The 18,923-nt window shown below is 43.4% G+C and overlaps 1 protein-coding gene across 3 annotated transcripts; it reads left to right on the top strand.

The window, feature by feature from the left end:
• Positions 1–3,208: 3,208 nt before the first annotated feature.
• LOC112261353 (clathrin light chain A) lies at positions 3,209–12,599 on the top strand. Of its 3 annotated transcripts, XM_024436618.2 has the most exons (7): positions 3,209–3,513; positions 6,015–6,052; positions 6,344–6,461; positions 6,770–6,881; positions 7,979–8,032; positions 10,080–10,115; positions 11,634–12,599. In XM_024436618.2, exons 1-7 carry the CDS (start codon positions 3,321–3,323, stop codon positions 11,803–11,805), a joined length of 723 nt encoding a protein of 240 aa, XP_024292386.2. In that variant the 5' UTR covers positions 3,209–3,320; the 3' UTR covers positions 11,806–12,599. The 3 variants fall into 3 exon arrangements, with proteins under 3 accessions (XP_024292386.2, XP_024292387.2, XP_024292388.2); XM_024436619.2 differs by lacking the exon at positions 10,080–10,115; XM_024436620.2 differs by lacking the exons at positions 7,979–8,032; positions 10,080–10,115 and having other exon boundaries at positions 3,212–3,513.
• The last annotated feature ends 6,324 nt before the right edge of the window (positions 12,600–18,923 follow it).

The following is an 18,923-nucleotide window of genomic DNA, read 5'->3' as shown; positions in this document are numbered from 1 at the left end:
TGTTGGCTCCAGGTGGTGGAGTTGGTGGAGACAAGGCAGCGAAGAGGCATCCCCAAGTCTTGACTGGCTCTCACCGACTGGCCGTTGGACCGAGGGTGGAACCCGGAGGACAGGCTGGCCGATGACCCAATGAATGTGCAGAACACCTTCCAGAACCGGGACGAGAACTGAGGACCTCGGTCGGAGACCATGTCCATCGGGGCTCAAAGGATCCGGAAGACGTGCTGAACCATGAGCTGGGCCATCTCTTTGGCAGAGGGTAGCTTGTGGGAGAAGAATGAAGTGGGGGGCTTTGAAAAACCGGTCCACTACTGTCAGGATGGCGTTGTTGCCATCAGACGGGGCGAGACCAGTGATGAAGTCCAGGGATATGTGAGACCAGGGATGGTGAGGGACAGGCAGTGGTTGAAGGAGACCAGCCGGAGCTTGCCGAGGAGTCTTGGTCTGCGCACAGATCGTGCAGGCGACGACGAACGCAGAGACGTCCGGGACCATGGTAGGCCACCAAATGCGTTGCTGCACAAGGGCCAGGGTCCAACGGGAGCCCGGGTGGCAGGTAAATTTGGAGGAGTGGGCCCACGCCAGGACAGAGGGACGGGAACAAACATCAGGTTATCTGGGCCCCCCTGGTGTTCGGCTGGGAATGCTGCGCCTCATGGACCTGCTTCCCTATTCCCCAGCTGAGTGCCGTCGCCAGGCACGAGGTGAGAAGGATGGTCTCAGTGTTCGAGGGTGTAGCCACGGGGTATAGCGGCGTGAGCGCATCCGGCTTAATATTCTTGGATCCCAGTCGGTAGAAGAGGTAGAAGTTAAACTGGGTGAAAAGCAGGGCCCACCTAGCTTGCCTGGAATTGAGACGCTTGGCGGTGCGGAGATACTCTAGGTTCTTGTAATCCGTTCACACAATGAAAGAATGTTCCGCCCCCTCCAACCAGTGTCTCCACTCCTCCAACGCCATCTTCACCGCGAGAACCTCACAATTCCCAACATTGTAATTCCTCTCCATGGCGTTGAGACGATGGGAGAAGAAGGTACAGGGATGTAAGTAGAGGTCCAGGGCAGAATGAAGGGACAGGACAGCCCCCACTCCGACATCCGAAGCATCGGCCTCCACCACGAACTGACAGGATGGGTCAGGATGACACAATATGGAAGCTGTGGTGAAGCGGTGCTTGAGGTCCCGAAACGCCCGGTCAGCAGCAGGGGACCACGTGAACGGAACCTAGGGAGAGGTGAGTGCAGACAGGGGGGGAAGCCAGATGCTGTAACCCCGGATAAAGCGCCGATAAAAGTTGGCAAATCCCAGGAAACATTGTAGCTGCACCTTGGGCGTAGGCTGAGGCCAATCCACCACCGCTCTCACCTTCCCGGGATCCATTTGTACATTCCCTGAAGCGATGATGTAACCAAGGAAGGGGATGGTGGAGCAACTCGAGAAAGACAGGCGCACGGGGAAACCGCTGGTAGGCTTGCCGAAACAAAATAAACTGGCAACAGACAAACAGAGAACACAGGTATAAGTACACTGGGGTTAATGGGGAAGATGGGTGACACCTGGAGTGGGGTGGAGACAATCACAAAGACAGGTGAAACAGATCAGGGTGTGACAAAAAAAATGCTCATTCATGTTGGTTAATTTAGGATTCAAAGATAATCTTTGAAAATATATAGTTTAGCTTAGCCCACACAAAACATAAATTACATGACAGAGCACAGAGCAGTTATAGACAAGAACAGACAATATTAGAATAAATTAAAAATAAGAGTCAGATTGTCAAGAAAACAAAAATACTTCTTACACACGATTAATATATAGGTATTCGTAGTATTATACACAGTACAGTTCAATTAGATATTTTAAAAGAAAAGAGGCCCTGTGACACTGTTTAATTTGTTTCTGTTTAAAAAAAAAAACTTTTTGCCTGAGTAATCTCTGGTCCAAAATTAAATGGTTCTATACATAACTAAGCGACAGATTAAATCCGTGTTTGGTTTGGGTACAGTAGGCCTACAGAAACCCACAGTGGTGTGTCTGGTGGGGAATATATAGTGCCATGCAATTTATTATGTGACTTGTTAAGCACATTTTTACACCTGAACTTAACAAAGGGGTATTGACATTTCAGCTTTTCATTTTTTATTAATTTGTCAACATGTGGAAAAATATAATTACACTTTGACATTATGGGGTATTGTGTGTAGGCCATGACAAAAAATCTCAACATGGGAAAAAGGTTAAGGGTATGAATACTTTCTGAATGCACTGTATGTCTGTTTGACTTTGTAGTATTACCCAACTAGAAGTGGGTTATTTCTATGGGTTTCTTGTCAGTAGCTGCTTTATAGTCTGGTCCCAGATCTGCCAACTCCATTGCTGTCTTTGTCAAGCCAGACAGAGTTGGCATTATAGCACAAACAGACTGTCACTCAGGCTAGAAATGACTCCTTCATTGTTAATAATAATTTAAAAAGTAACCTTTATTTAACTAGGCAAGTCTGTTAAGAACAAATTCTTATTTACAATGATGGCCAACGCTGGGCCAATTGTGCACCGCCCTATAGGACTCCCAATCACAGCCAGATGTGATGCAGTCTTGATTTCAACCAGGGACTGCAGTGACGCCTCTTATACTGCTGCGCCACTCTGGATCACCGGGTCTAACTAAGAAAGGCATTTTGAATGTAAAAAAGTATAGGCATACAGTTGACCATCACTGCCATAATAGGCACCAATTATCAAATAGACCACTTGAGTGAAAAGAGAAGTGTATCAAATTGGTTATAGATATCAGATACATCCCATAACCCATTGATTATACATATTAAATTAACATCAGGAGAGTTGAATATTATGATCACAGGCTAGCAAAGATTTTTGACAGTATATATCACGTGTCATCTCCCCATTTGCCATTTAAAGCGATATAAAATATGATTGGTTCAAAGAAAAACAATCTTTGCTTTACATATTTTTATAGTGCAGACAATATTATGCACACTTGCTGTACCCTGCATATAGTTTCTATTCATGAAATTACAAATATTCTAATTCCAAATTCTTTGACAACCCTGAGATGCAAGATTGCCTAACCCAACGCACGCTAGATCATGGGACCCTTACATATCAGGTGCAATCATATTCCTTGTGTGGTTGGTGCACAGCACAGTCAATAAAACATCCTCGTTTCTGACTGGCCCTGCCAGAGTTTCCGCATTTTCATTGTCTCCTCCCTTATCTCTCGAGCTGATCCACTGCTCTACTCCCCCATTAGATACTGTAACGTTATCAATAGCTAGCCACCACCATCAAATAGCTAGATATGGACGATTTTGACATGCTCAGCGCACCACAGGCTGCGGCCGGCAATGGGACGGACGAAGACCCCGCTGCCGCATTCTTGGCCCAGCAAGAAAGCGAGATCGCGGGGATTGAGAATGACGAAGGATTCAGCATCCTGGACAGCGGAGAGGTTCCAACGTCGCTAGACAATAATCTGACAGGCGATGCAAACGGTAACTGTGTTCTAAAAACTCTTAATTTAGCAAATTGCAGTAGCTAGCTCGTTCGTATTATTTGGCTGGGTCAAAGCCTAGCAAATTGGCTATAACTGATTAGCTATGGGCTAGCCAGCTAGTGTGTACACAGTTAGCTAGCCATCTTAATTAGCTAGCTAGCCAGCAAACGAGCTACATTAGCAAGCTACATCGACTGTCTGCAGGAGATTTAAAGGAAAGAGATTACGCGAAAAACAAGTAACGTCATTTTAGCTGGCTGGATCCGATATTTCAGACCATCTATTTAAAATGTTCGGGAAACTATCTCGTACTGCGCAAGGTGACGCTAATTTCGCTAACGGCGCTAGTTAGTCTCTACATTACATGTGTATATGCTAGTTAATAACGTAACTTTACTTATTGATATCTTGATGTTTGTGAAGTGTCGTGAATAAACTAACAGAAAATATAGTGTATTTGAATGACCGGTTAGCTAGTTATTGCGTCTATTTCCTGGCTATTATTGCGTCTATTTCCTGTCATTGGATTGATCCCACTGCACCAACAACATTACTGGCCACTTCATTACTGCAATTTGATATATGGCCCAAAAGACCATTGGACTTTCATACAAAACTGTCGTCTTCAGGAAGTTAGATTATTGACCGATTAGTTAGCTACATTGGCCAGAAGCAAGTTCATGTTATGCAACTCTTTAGGGGAGGAGGAGGAGGGGGAGGGGGGAGGGGGGGGTGCATACATGTTCATCTGTACAAACAATAGAACGTGAGTATAAACACCATGGGACCACTCAGCCGTCATACCGCTCAGGAAGGAGATGCGTTCTGTCTCCTAGAGATGAACATACTTTGGTGCGAAAAGTGCAGATCAATCCCAGAACAACAGCAAAGGACCTTGTGAAGATGCTGGAGGAAACCGGTACAAAAGTATCTATATCCACAGTAAAACAGGTCCTATATCGACATAACCTGAAAGGCCGCTCAGCAAGGAAGAAAACCAATAGAAAAAAGCCAGACTACGGTTTGCAACTGCACACGGGGACAAAGATCATACTTTTTGTAGAAATGTTCTCTAGTCTGATGAAACAAAAAAAATAACTGTTTGGCCATAATGACCATCGTTATGTTTGGAGGAAAAAGGGGGAGGCTTGCAAGCTGAAGAACACCATCCCAACCGTGAAGCACGGGGGTGGCAGCATCAAGTTGTGTGGGGTGCTTTGCTGCAGGAGGGACTGGTGCACTTCACAAAATAGAGGAAAATGATGTGGATATATTGAAGCAACATCTCAAGACATCATTCGGGAAGTTAAAGCTTTGTCGCAAATGGGTCTTCCAAATGGACAATGACCCCATGCATACTTCAAAGTTGTGGCAAAATGGCTTAGGGACAACAAAGTCAAGGTATTGGAGTGGCCATCACAAAGCCCTGACCTCAATCCTATTGAACATTTGTGGGCAGAACTGAAAAGTGTGTGTGAGCAAGGAGGCCTACAAACCTGACTCAGTTACACCAGCTCTGTTAGGAGGAATGGGCCATAATTCACCCAACTTATTGTGGAAGGCTACCCAAAATGTTTGATCCAAGTTAAACAATTTAAAGGCAATGCTACCAAATACTAATTGAGTGTATGTAAACTTCTAGCCCACTGGGAATGTGATGAAAGAAATAAAAGCTGAGATAAATAATTCTCTCTACTATTATTCAGACATTTCACATTCCTTAAAATAATGTGTGATCCTAACTCACCTAAGATAGGGAATTTTTACTAGGATTAAATGTCAGGAATTGTGAAAAACTGAGTTGACATGTATTTGGCTAAGGTGTATGTAAACTTCTGACTTCAATTGTAGCTAGCTAGCCAGTTCCAATGAATGAATCATTCATCGTAAAGATATTGCCAAACCAAGCATTTATGTACTAGGGCACTAGACTAGAACAGGTGGGTATAAGTTGTGGAACGTTCCAACAGGCATCTGTTCCAAAAACTTTGTAAAATACAAGGTTACCAACAAACAACGCATACAAAGTAGTATGATCAATTCACCTAGCTAACCAGCTGCTGAATAGGCACCAACTTACCACGTAGCTTATTCTTAATGTTTGTCCATAGGCTACCAGAGTGAGGACAAATATATTTCGGAGTTAACGTGGTGAGTGAATTTAATGAATTAGCCCACTCCTTACCTGGTATCTTATTCTGCCGCTATACAACTTTGTATGTGTTTGTTGGCAACCTTGTTATTTCCGAAGTTTTTGGAACAGATTCATGTTGGAACATTCCACAAACTATACCCACCCGACTAGAACAAACCAACGTGTAGTATTTTGCAATCTTACAACTACAAATCCATAATCTGAATTTGATCCTATCCGTCTTAGAGTAAGACGTGTAGTTAAGTCTGATACACACCCACTCTGTGATGTGAATTGATGATGTAGGCCATTTCATTGTCTTTGATATTGCTTTGTTCGTGATGAATGGTTCATTTTATTTACAGATGCAGTGGACGGTGCTGTCAATGGAGACCTTAATGAGGTAATATCTTATGTTTTCCCATTTTATCTTACAACAGAGATTGTGAATATATCGACTCAATGGAAAACATTAGAATACTTAACCATGCATGTTTTGTTTTAACATAGCCTAATGAACACTAAATGCCATGGTTGTGTCATATTATTGACCGTGGTTGTGTTCAGTAGGCACAAAACGGAAGAAAATGCTCTGGAACAGAGTGAGAAAAGGGGGAGTTGCTATCTACTTGTCCAATGAGACACGTTTTAACATTGCTACTGCCCTGTTGAACACCACCCATGTGTTTGTTAGGAGAGCAATGGCCCGTCTGATGCATACTCCGCCATCTCCAGTGCCGACCGGCTGCAGGCTGAGCCAGAGAGCCTGCGTAAATGGAGGGAGGAGCAGAGAGAGAGGCTGGAGGTCCTAGGTAAGGAGAGGCCCCTGGTATATCCTGGCTAGAGGGCCATAGCAGCGTAACAATAGAATAGAAGGAACCGATGTGACTATTTACAGTTGAAACCAAAGCGCCGAGTGCCCAATTCTAACACCACAATCTTTGGAAAACGTATGGCCCTGACTTGCAGTGCAAGAAAAACACTGAGCACATTTAGCTGATGTTGAAATCGCCCCTGGTTTTTAGAAGTCTTCTGTTTTTGTGATGTCATTTTTCAAGAGAATTGCATGTACTGTGTGAATCATAAGACCTCTTCTGCTTCCTAATTTCCCCTTCCCCAGACGCTAACTCTCGTAAGCAGGAGTCTGAGTGGAAGGACAAGGCCAAGGTAGAGCTGGAGGAGTGGCACACTAGACAGGACGAGCAGCTGGAGAAGACTAAAGTGAATAACAGGTAAAAATGCATAGAAAGAGTCTATTCATTCTATTTCTATGTAGAAACGGCCCGGGTTGAGCCAGGAGGACTAAAAACCCACTGGACTCCAAGGAAACCTTTTGTCCACTGACTCACTTTTCTCTACAGGAGCCGTCGAAAGGAAACACTGTCCATTGAGTGTAAATGACACTCTGCAGAAATCTCCTTGCAGAATAGTTTAGTTATTGTGCAGCAATTGTTCCTATTGGTCCCTCTATGTTCTCTACGACCTCTTATGTGTTTTAAGGTTTATATAGGCCTACATGAAAAGACGTAGGCTAGCTGTGTGCAGTCTCTGGTAGACCAGTGAAAAAGATCAGTATAGTATGTTCTGGAATGAAAAATGATAATGTATATTAATTCTCAGGGTAATTTTATTTCTGATAATGACCTGGAGCGGCAATCCAAGTCATGCATGGTGTTGCTAAGAGGTGAAACAGCTGTTGCTAAATGACGAGACCCCAGAGTTGACCCTTGAACCACAAGCCTTTTGAGCACGGCAGATTCAGAAATATCTAGTTGAGGTCAGGAATTATAATATCAATTGGTGTTAATATCTATCGAAAGATAACAGGACAGCCCCAGCAGCAAACAGAAATGTAGGATGTTTAAAAAAAAATATATATATATATATATATAAGTTTGATAAGACTTAGGATAAGGGTTTTGGAATGCCTTGCCTCCAAGGGCTCAGACAGTATAAAGTCTAGTTTTCACTAACTTGAGCGTCTGTAACCCAAGCCCTCCCTCTGCTCTGAATAATGTATCAGCCAATGTTCCAGTCTCTGTCTCATGTCTAGCTACCTCTAACCTGCCTTCTGTTATGTTGTTTGTAGTCTCTTTTGTATATAGGTGCATCCGAAATGGCACCCTATTCCCTATGTAGTCTCATAGGTCTCTGGTTAAAAGTAGTGCTACTAGGTAGGGAATATGGTGCCATTTTGGACGCAGATTACTGTACGAGGGAGAGCTCTGGGCTGGGTTTGTTCTGTCGTTTTTGCTCTTCTCCTTTTTACCGCTCTCTCTCTTCTCTCCTGCTTGCTGCTTTCCTCTGGGACATCCCCTGTGTCTCCCAGGGTTCTGGATGAGGATTTCTACAAACAGCCCTTCTCTGACCTGATTGGTTATGTGTATGTTGCTAAACTAACATTTGTTTCTTTTTTTTTTCTCCCCACGTGACGTCACTCGCGTCAATCGCACGCCGCATCTTCCATTTTAACGCTGATTTTTACGTTTTGGCTTTCCCCCTTCATTTTTTTTTTTAAACGTTATTTTTCAAAGAAGTAGACTTTATCTTGAGCGTGCGTGACTGTTTTTGCGACCTTTAAACCCACCAGGTGTCTCTTTTTTAAATTATTATTATTATTTTTTTTAATGCAGTGAATGTTTGTTTGTTGAATGTCATTGCATCAGCCTTAATGCTTAATGCTCAATTTCCGTATGAATTATGTTGCCATAACTGTAGTGTAGTAAATCGAGTGGCCATTTTTCTTTTACTTTGGTCTTGTTTAATTACATCGTCCATGATCCATCTATATGTCCCTTCATTTTATCACGCCATCTCATCACGCCATCTCATCACGCCATTTGCAAATGTTTTTGTATTCTTAGAACCCTTTTTAAATCATCTATACTTGTATTATTCATATGTGCACATGGAAAACTAGTTATAGAAATTGACGCTATGTAGAAAAACATTGGTTAGGTGTGTTACTTGGCGACGCACTACTTTAAATGTATTGACGGAACCGTATAGCTACTACCTCTGCTACCTCAGCTGCGTGTCGATACCGTGTGGCTAATGTCTCTAGTAGAGTTAAGACTGTAGTTTTGTTTCAAGCAACTGTGTCTCCAAGTCTTAACAGTCCTATCAATATAGTAGTACCTTCATATAATATGCAGGCATATTATCTGAAGGTTAACTTTAGTCTGTTAAATACTATTTAAGAGATCTCCTGCCATTAGAAAGGCTATTTATTTATATCTGCTTTATACCTGGTAACCTGCAGCCTTTTGGGTTCAATAAGGCTCCTGAAAAGCTGTGCAAAGGCAACCATGTTGTTGGAGGGCTGTTTCTTTCCAACATTATCCCAACATTATCTCTGCTGTTTCAGTGTCTTCTAGAATAACCCCCCTCGCACAAATAACTGCAGAGATGGGTGTTTTTTATATTTTTTATAGGAGTTATTTATGCAATAGCTATTGTACTGTACTAGAATGTCTGTTGGTTGACAATGTTGAATGGACACTCTGAATCCCTCATTTGGAGAGCGTCATTACAATTTTTAAGAATGAATACGCCAACTTGGTGGCCATGTGGTTGGAGTTTCCGCCCTGAGATTGGAAGGTTGTGAGTTCGATCCCTGGCCGAGTCATACCAAATACGGTCAAACTAAGACTCTGCATTAAAGATGTATATTTGGAGGGGGGCTGCAATAGACTAGCGTCCTGTCCAAGGTGGTGTACTTGTACAGCTGCCTCACGCAACAGGAGATGGGCTCCTGTTCCTATGAGCTGTTCTGGCTAGCACAATCCAAGGCTCGTACGAGGCGACTTATGACAAAATCCAACAGTTGAAGTCTATTTTCAGTAGCCTGATACTGTCGCAGGGCCCTGCATGTAGACAGTCAACTGTTGCGTTGATGTCGCTAGTACGTCTGTATTTCTAAACAGAAAGCTCATTGGATACACCGTTGCTTCAAACATGCGAATGTGATCTGCTTAGAATCTGTTAATAGCTACTAGCATCCCATTGTCTACCATAGAATGACATGCTACTGTTGTTGCCCAACTCGCACTCTTAGTCTTGCAGCCCTTGTATCTATCTGCCATTGAATTCATTCGATCGCTAAAGAGCAAAGGTTCCCATATAACCAAACGTCCTTGTCTCTGCCAAAACAAAGACCCACGGCTACTGAGACCAAGGGGGCACGTATTTTTGCCTCAGCCAACCAACTCAATGGCACAGCAGATGAAGGCTGCAAGCAAAGCACACTTAGTGCACAGAAAAATAAATCGAATCTGCCCCCTCCCCTCTGAAATGACTTTTTAAAAATTTTCTCTCTGGGAAAATGCATGCTGGCTTTTGTCATCTGCATAAAGCTCATTTACTTTTCATTTCTATATATCTGACTTGTGATCTGTTTCTCCTTGTTTCTTTTCCTATGCACCTTTAAGCACACACATTAACCATCCTTGCTACCGCCTAGACCAGTTAAGTAAAAAAACAAAGAGACAATATCTTAGTAGGGAGAAGTGTATATTAACCTAGAAAAATGGCAAGACAATATTCAATAGTGGTGCACAATTAGACTAGACTGTAGTCGAGGCTCTCCAACCCTGTTCCTGTAGATTTTCGCTCCAACCCTTTAAAAAAAAAAAGAAAAGATAATGAACTGGTTGATAAGCTGAATCGGGTTAGTTACAACTGGAGTTGGAGTTAGAAAGCTACAGGGAGGGTAGCTCTCCAGGAACAGGATTGGAGAGCCCTGCTGTAGATGAATACAAAATCCACTGCCAATTGAAATGATTTTAGAAGCTGGGTGTCCCTTCTGTGATACGTTTGGTCCACTAGTCCTGTTCGTACCTGTAGTCTCGTTGTGACAGTGAATTTTCATTGGCTTCTCATCCCCATTTTGCTCTGTGTATTGTGTTCTAGTTTATAGAGGGGGTCTTTCAATTTTCTTAACTCTTTGGCAGTGGAAGTGTCCTATCTTGGGTGGGTGGGTTTGGGTTTTGCTATTCCCCCTGGCTTGCATTTCAAAATGTCTTACTGTGATTGTGGCACTATCATTTTTTATTTATTTAATTTCAGTTATGTATGCTAAGCCTTCTAGTGGAATTAGATGCCCTTTTAGGTTCGGTATCGGTGTGAAGATTGTGACATGTCAATCAAAAGTCTCTTATGGTTATTATCAAGTGTTTGCTGCATTTCAAATGGCCTGCTTTCCAACCGCAGCAAAATGCATGGCAAAGTCTCCGGTATCCAGGTTTTGGTTGTTAAAAAGAAAACGAACTTGCCACTGAGCGCACTTATCAAGCACAAGTATAAAGGACATAAAACAAAACATATTCCTAATGCTATACTTGGATCTTGAGAGAATATTTGAACGTAATCAAAAGGCAAGTTACCCCCCCCAGTTCTGTGACGAACTGCATTTTTAACCAACCAAACCGCGTTTTAACCGTCCCAAAAAAAACCTGCGCTTCTTTTTTCCCAAAACCCCTTGATTAGACTGACAGGGAAAAGCAGGTAACTAGCTAGCTGTATGATTGGGGTTATAGGGGGCATGCTGTATGATCTTATCCAACCCTGTTCTCTTCATCTGTTTTTGATGTGGCCACCCGGAGAATGTTTATTTTTTGGATGTACAGTGATGTAGTTGGGTCTCCGCTGCTGTCTACTTGACACTTCCTCCTCAAGCAAAGGTTTTTAGATTCAGACCTCACTAAAACGCTGGAAAAGCCATGCTAAAATGGCACCATTTTCATAATTAATCTTTTTTTATGTTATTGTCAACTCCCAAATTGATTTGTGTCATTCAGGTAGTTTAGATCCATTCGGCATGTATTTCTATGGGGATTCCCCATGTCTGTCCCTGTGGTGTTGCAGAGGAGGAGGTGTGTAAGTGAACAGCAGTAAGGCCCTCTGTAAAACTCTGCTGATCTCTGGGGCCCAGGCCTGCTCCCTCCCTCTCTAAAGCGCTGTCCCCCTCCCGTGTTGCCTTGCAGAGCGGCCGAGGAGGCCATGCTGTCGGACATGGACGAGAACAACCCGGGCACCGAGTGGGAGCGTGTGGCGCGCCTCTGCGACTTCAACCCCAAGTCCAGCAAGCAGGCAAAAGATGTGTCCCGCATGCGCTCTGTCCTCATCTCCCTCAAGCAGGCCCCTCTGGTCCGCTAACCCCCCCCGCTCTATTAGATCTCAATTCAGTCCCTACCACTCCCCTTCGCACTAACCATTCATTCAGCGTTTGCAGATCTGAAGGCTCTGGATGCGTAAAAGCAGTGTCTTGGTGGAGCTTCCACGATCCACCATGTCGCTTTTCACCTTAGAGATCTGTTAACGTTGAGGGGCCGAGGGGAAAGGGGGTGAATTGAGACGGCTGTATCTCTACCCTAACCCTCTCTGGACCCAGATTGCAACCAACCTCTCATAGGGCAATGTATCATTCCCCCCACCCCCCTTACCTATCTACCTACCTGAGGTCGTCGTTGTTCATGGATTGATATTATTCCTCTCTTCCATCTCCCTTTCTATCATTAAAGAACAAAATAAGTATATACGCATTTATTTTTTGTTTCTATTCTTTTAAGGACCAAAGTTTGTTTTTAAGTGTGTTGGAAACCCATTTAGAGCTGGCTTGTGGCATTTATTGTGACTATTTCAATCTATGCATTTTTCCCATTTGAACCATGAATCAAGTACGGTAAATATCTATTTGTGTGTGTGTGTGTGTGTGTGTGTAAGCATCAAGGTTGGGGTCAATTCCATTTAAATTCCGGTCAATTCAGAAAGTACACAATTCCAAATCAAATTTTTGCTAATTGAAAAGCATTGAAGAGAATTTGAATTTCAGTGTACTTCCTGAATTGCAACGGAATTACCCCCAAACATCATGTGGTGTATTATGTACTCTAAATGTGTGTACCTATGTACATATACAGGCAATATATAAATTTACATTGTGGTTAATATTTACTGTAGCCCGTGTGTTGCTTAATGTATTCGTTGTCCATCAATTTCAATATCAGTAAAACAAGAAACTTTTGTCGTCAACGTCGTTATTGAAGTGTTGTCCGTGACATTCAAATTATTATGGTTGCACCTAATTGGTGGAAGTAAAATTTCAGGTGAGACAAATTACATTTTATACTGCGTTTTCAATTCAATTATGTTTAGTGTTCCCTTAGGCCCTCCACCACTTTTGCTGTTTGTTGTATGGCCTTGGGTTCTCTCTGGGTTCAAAAGAATCTGGTGAAAATTAATATCTGGCTTCAAATTAATCTCTGTTGAAAATGGCAGAGAGGAAGAGGTGAAGCGAGGGGTTTTTTTTCCTGTTCAAATCTGTCCACGGGAAGCAGACCGCCTGCCTTTTGGATGACTGTCTCTGCCCTAACAATGGGAGTCATCTCAAGTATGCAGTATCTCAAATGGTCAAACCGAAGTTGCCTACCTTTGATCAAAGCCACGCTGTTGGTTGGGAGGTGGCCAGTCAGAACGTGAAATCTTTGAGCTTGAATCTGTTCAACCAATAAATGGCTTTATTAGTTATGTTCATGCATATTTGGTGTAGCAACGAGCTATTGTGGAATTTTACAAATGCAACCTAATTTGGAACGTCTATATCAGGAGTATTCAACTCTTAAAGCCAATTTCTGTTTGACCCGAAAATGTGGTCGGAGGGTGTGACACAATTGCAGAGGCCGAATTGAGTTCCGTACGCATTGCCGTGTGTGCCTCCCAAATGTTTTAACAATGCGGAGGGCTCTGCACTGACATGATTGGTTGGCGGAAGGTCATGTTTAAACAAACTCACTTCCTTGAGAACTTCCTTCACAACACCTCTACTCAACTGTACTGCTCATCGAAGCACAATAAGTATTAAAGCCCCGACCTCTGCAGAGGCTGTATCAACGTAAATACTGCACGGCCAATGCCGACGTGGGATTGCCAATGCGGTGCCTTTAACACTACCGAGGTCTGGAGCCTGCTGGTTTTCTGATCTACCTGCTAATTAATTGCACCCACCTGGTGTCCCAGGTCTAAATCAGTCCCTGATTCGAGGGGAGGAATGAGGGGGAAGCAGTGGAACTAGCTTCAAGGTCCAAAGTTGAGTTTGAAGGGGTTTATATGGTCATTCCATATAGGCTAGAGATATAATGCTCAGAAAAATAAAAGGGAACACTTAAACAACACAATGTAACTCAATCGCACTTCTGTGAAATCAAACTGTCCACTTAGGAAGCAACACTGATTGACAAATTTCACATGCTGTTGTGCAAATGGGATATACAACAGGTGGAAATTATAGGCAATTAGCAAGACACCCCCAATAAAGGAGTGGTTCTGCAGGTGGTGACCACAGAGCACTTCTCAGTTCCTATGCTTCCTGGCTGATGTTTTGGTCACTTTTGAATGCTGGAGGTGCTTTCACTCTAGTGGTAGCATGAGACGGAGTCTACAACCCACACAAGTGGCTCAGGTAGTGCATCTCATCCAGGATGGCACATCAATGCGAGCTGTGGCAAGAAGGTTTGCTGTGTCTGTCAGCGTAGTGTCCAGAGCATGGAGGCGCTACCAGGAGACAGGCCAGTACATCAGGAGACGTGGAGGAGGCCGTAGGAGGGCAACAACCCAGCAGCAGGACCGCTACCTCCGCCTTTGTGCAAGGAGGAGCAAGAGGAGCACTGCTAGAGCCCTGCAAAATAATCTCCAGCAGGCCACAAATGTGCATGTGTCTGCTCAAACGGTCAGAAACAGACTCCATGAGGGTGGTATGAGGGCCCGACGTCCACAGGTGGGGGTTGTGCTTACAGCCCAACACCGTGCAGGACGTTTGGCATTTGCCAGAGAACACCAAGATTGGCAAATTCGCCACTGGCACCCTGTGCTCTTCACAGATGAAAGCAGGTTCACACTGAGCACATGTGACAGAGTCTGGAGACGCCGTGGAGAACGTTCTGCTGCCTGCAACATCCTCCAGCATGATTGGTTTGGTGGTGGGTCAGTCATGGTGTGGGGTGGCATTTCTTTGGGAGGCCGCACAGCCCTCCATGTGCTCGCCAGAGGTAGCCTGACTGCCATTAGGTACCGAGATGAGATCCTCAGACCCCTTGTGAAACCATATGCTGGTGCGGTTGGCCCTGGGTTCCTTCTAATGCAAGACAATGCTAGACCTCATGTGGCTGGAGTGTGTCAGCAGTTCCTGCAAGAGGAAAGCATTGATGCTATGGACTGGCCCGCCCGTTCCCCAGACCTGAATCCAATTGAGCACATCTGGGACATCATGTCTTGCTCTATCCACCAACAGACTGTCCAGGAGTTGGCGGATGCTTTAGTCCAGGTCTGGGAGGAGATCCCTCAGGAGACCATCCGCCACCTCATCAGGAGCATGCCCAAGCGTTGTAGGGAGGTCATACAGGCACACACACTACTGAGCCTCATTTTGACTTGTTTTAAGGACATTACATCAAAGTTGGATCAGCCTGTAGTGTGGTTTTCCACTTTAATTTTGAGTGTGACTCCAAATCCAGATCTCCATGGGTTAATAAATTTGATTTCCATTGATAATTTGTGTGATTTTGTTGTCAGCACATTCAACTATGTAAAGAAAAAAAGTATTTAATAAGAATATTTCATTCATTCAGATCTAGGATGTTATTTTAGTGTTCCCTTTATTTTTTTGAGCCGTGTATAATAGCTAGGCAATGAAAACATTCCCAGAGGACTGAAAGACCTGCTGGTTTACATTGACATACTCTCTTGACATAGTACTTTACATTAAACTAATTCATTGTTCAGGGAAGAGTATTTACCTAGTTTTGGAAGCCAGGCCCCTCGCATCTCACTGTATTTGTACATGGAAAACAGTGTGGTGACATACCAAGTGATACATCTATAACAGTAAATATTAGGCTGAACGCGAGAGAGGCATTGTTGATGGCCACGTTCCACCCTCTATGAAAACAGAGGAGGCATTCCAGTCAGTAGCTCTACTTTTCCTTTAATCATTGGTAGGTGATGGTCTGACTGACTGTTGCTCAGGTGAGTTGTCTGACTCTAGACAACTACACTGAACAAAAATATAAACACAACATGCAACACTTTCTTAGATTTTACTGAGTTACAGTTCATATTAGGAAATCAGTCAAATTAAATAAACGCATTAGGCCCTAATCTATGGATTTCACATGACTGGGAATACAGATACGCATCTGTTGGTGTCACAGTTACCTTAAAAAAAAGGAAAACCAGTCAGTATCCGGTGTGACCACCATTTCCCTCGTGCAGCGCGGCACATGTCCTTCGCAATAGAGTTGATCAGGTTATTGATTGTGGCGAGTAGAATGTTGTCCCACTCTTCAATGGATGTGTGAAGTTGCTGGATATTGGCAGGAACTAGAGCACCCTGTTGTACACGTTGATCCAGAGCATCCCACACATGCTCAATGGGTGACATGTTTGGTGAGAATGAAGGACATTTTCAGCTTCCAGAAAGAGTGAACAGAGGTAGGGTTGCAAAGGGTCGGAAACTTTCCGGTAAATTTCCATGGGAAGTTAAGCCTGGGAATTTGTGGAATTTTGCTTAAATTCATCAAAAAAGATTAGCTTATAACAGTGAACCATTTTTTTGTGGGAGAGACAAGGCAATTCTAGGTCTCTTGGCATATTTTGGTTAAACAATCCCCAATTCAATGGAATTGCATGTACAGCTGATTCTCAAGATCTTGCATACTAATGAGATGCTATTGAGCCCACAACTACTACACTGTCTGAGCCAAGGACTACATGCCTTTTGGTAAGTTTTGATTACAATACTGGGTGGGGTGAATATATATTTGGACTTTTTGTTATCTAGTAAATAGTAGCCTACAGAAAAGTGTTTAAATAATTTCTAACTTGTTAACAATTTCTGCTAGTTAGTTTTTTCTACTATGTGGGTTTTAGCTTGCTTGAGACTGCTAACTGAGTGTTAATTCACCTGTTTCCATACATGTTTCATTTTAAAACATTTATACAAAGGAGTTGTTTAATCTAACTGCTTAACTATTTATCTGTACATGGAATTGTATTTTTTTTTGTACTCATTTTTTACTCATCTTTTCAAGTACAATGCTGAGCACCATCTGATGTGTGGAGACATTTCACTGCAGCTAATGTAGAAGGAAAAGCGGTGTACATTTGCAACTACTGTGCCAAATCATGTGAAGAATGCAACAAAGATGCAGAATCATCTGGCCACGTGCATAAAGTTCCCTTAGCGCTCACAACAAGCAACCGCTGGACAAAAATCCCTCTACTTCTATTCAAGGTGAAAATGATGAATCAGACACCGTAACGATTTCAACAGCTCATGGTCCTCCTGGAATCAGACATTTGTTTGACTCTATGGAGGAACGTAGTCAGAGAAACGCTGATGAATGTCTTGTTCGAGCTGTGTACGCAACTGCTCACAGGTAATGTGTATTGGACGAGATTCCTGAATGTTCTTCACCCAGCATACACCCCTCCAACCAGACATGCTTTATCTACTAATTTGCTGGATGCAGAGTTCAAGTGAAGGTTAAGCAAATCATAGAGAAAGCAGACTGTATTGCAATCATCTCTGATGGGTTTTCGAATGTTTGTGGGCAAGGAATAATTAACTACATCATGTCCACCCCTCAACCAGTATTCTACAAGAGCACAGACACACCAGTCTCTAGATTGCAGATGAGCTGAAGGCAGTCATCAATGACCTTGGACCACAGAAGGTATTTGCACTGGTGGCAGACAATGCTGCGAACATGAAGGCTGCTTGGTCTAAAGTGGAGGAGTCCTACCCTCACATCACACCTATTGGCTGTGCTGCTCATGCATCGAATCTGCTCCTCAAGGACATCATGGCACTGAAAACAATGGATGCACTCTACATGAGAGCCAAGGAAATGGTTAGGTATGTGAAGGGTCATCAAGTTATAGCAGCAATCTACCTCACCAAGCAAAGTGAGAAGAATAAGAGCACCACACTGAAGCTACCCAGCAACACCAGTTGTAGTGGTGTTGATGTCATCATGTTTGACAGTCTCCTGGAGGGGAAGGCGTCTCTCCAAGAAATAGCCATATCACAGTCTGCCGATATGGACAGCCCCATCAAGAGGATCCTGCTGGATGATGTATTTTGGGAGAGAGTGGTAAGCAGCCTGAAACCTATATAACCTATATAGCAGTAACCATTGCACGGATTGAGGGAGAGCCATCCTGTCTGATGTTCAGACTCTGCTTGCAGATGTAAGATAAGAAATCCGTACTGCCCTGCCCACTTCACTGTTGCTCCAAGCAGAGGAAACTGCAGTTCTGAAATACATCAAAAAGCGGGAAGACTTCTGCCTGAAGCCCATACATGTTGCAGCGTACATGTTGTACCCCAAGTATGCTGGCAAGAGCATCCTGTTTGTTGCAGAGATCAACAAGGCCAATGGTGTCATCACCACTGTCTCGCCACCTTGGCCTGGATGAGGGCAAGGTTCTTGGCAGTCTGGCGAAGTAAACTTCCAAGCAAGGGCTTTGGGATGGAGATACAATATGGCAGTCGTGCTAACATATCTCATCAGCTACCTGGTGGAAGGGACTCTGTGGATCTGAGGCTCTTTTCCCTGTTGCCATCATCATCCTCCAAATCCCACCAACATCAGCCGCCTCAGAGCGCAACTGGTCCTTGTTTGGGAACACACACACCAAAGCACGCAACAGGCTGACCAATACAAGGGTTGAAAAATTGGTGGCCACCTGGGCAAATTTCAGGCTTTTTGAGTCTGACAACGAGCCATCCTCAACAAGGTTGGAAAGTGACAGTGAATGTGAGGCCTCAGAGTCTGATGTTCAAGAGGTGGACATTGAGGAGGTCCAGGGAGAAGACATGGAAGCCTGAGAGGAAGACAATCAAATCTTTAGTTTCTAGACTATAATTTTACAGATGTTGAAAACGTTTTGGGGAGATGTGATGGATAATTCAATATTAACTTTATTTTGTTGTTCAGTGAAATCATGCCATGTGAAGTCGACTCATTCGTATCAAAACATTTTTTTCTATTGAAGGATTTAATCATTTGTAATATGTCTACTTATGATAAGGTAAAAGGTTTGTTTGTCTCCATATGATATAGTAAATATATCCAATGCAAAAAATATCTACATTCAAATGATATTAATATTAATTCCCAAGGCACTTTTCCACCTCTGAATATTCCCCAAAATGTGCAACCCTATACAGAGGCCATGCAACATCATGCTGAAACATGAGGTGATGGCACGACAAT

This window comes from Oncorhynchus tshawytscha, linkage group LG11 (assembly GCF_018296145.1).
Source record: "Oncorhynchus tshawytscha isolate Ot180627B linkage group LG11, Otsh_v2.0, whole genome shotgun sequence".
Classification (NCBI taxonomy): domain Eukaryota; kingdom Metazoa; phylum Chordata; class Actinopteri; order Salmoniformes; family Salmonidae; genus Oncorhynchus; species Oncorhynchus tshawytscha.
This window is presented reverse-complemented; position numbering and strand designations above follow the sequence as displayed.

Coding starts and splice junctions, on each gene's coding strand:
- LOC112261353 (XM_024436618.2), top strand. CDS start 3,321: ATGGACGATTTTGACATGCTCAGCGCACCACAGGCTGCGGCCGGCAAT. Junction 3,514..6,014: donor TCTGACAGGCGATGCAAACG/GTAACTGTGTTC, acceptor TTTTATTTACAG/ATGCAGTGGACGGTGCTGTC. Junction 10,116..11,633: donor CCTTGCTACCGCCTAGACCA/GTTAAGTAAAAA, acceptor GTTGCCTTGCAG/AGCGGCCGAGGAGGCCATGC.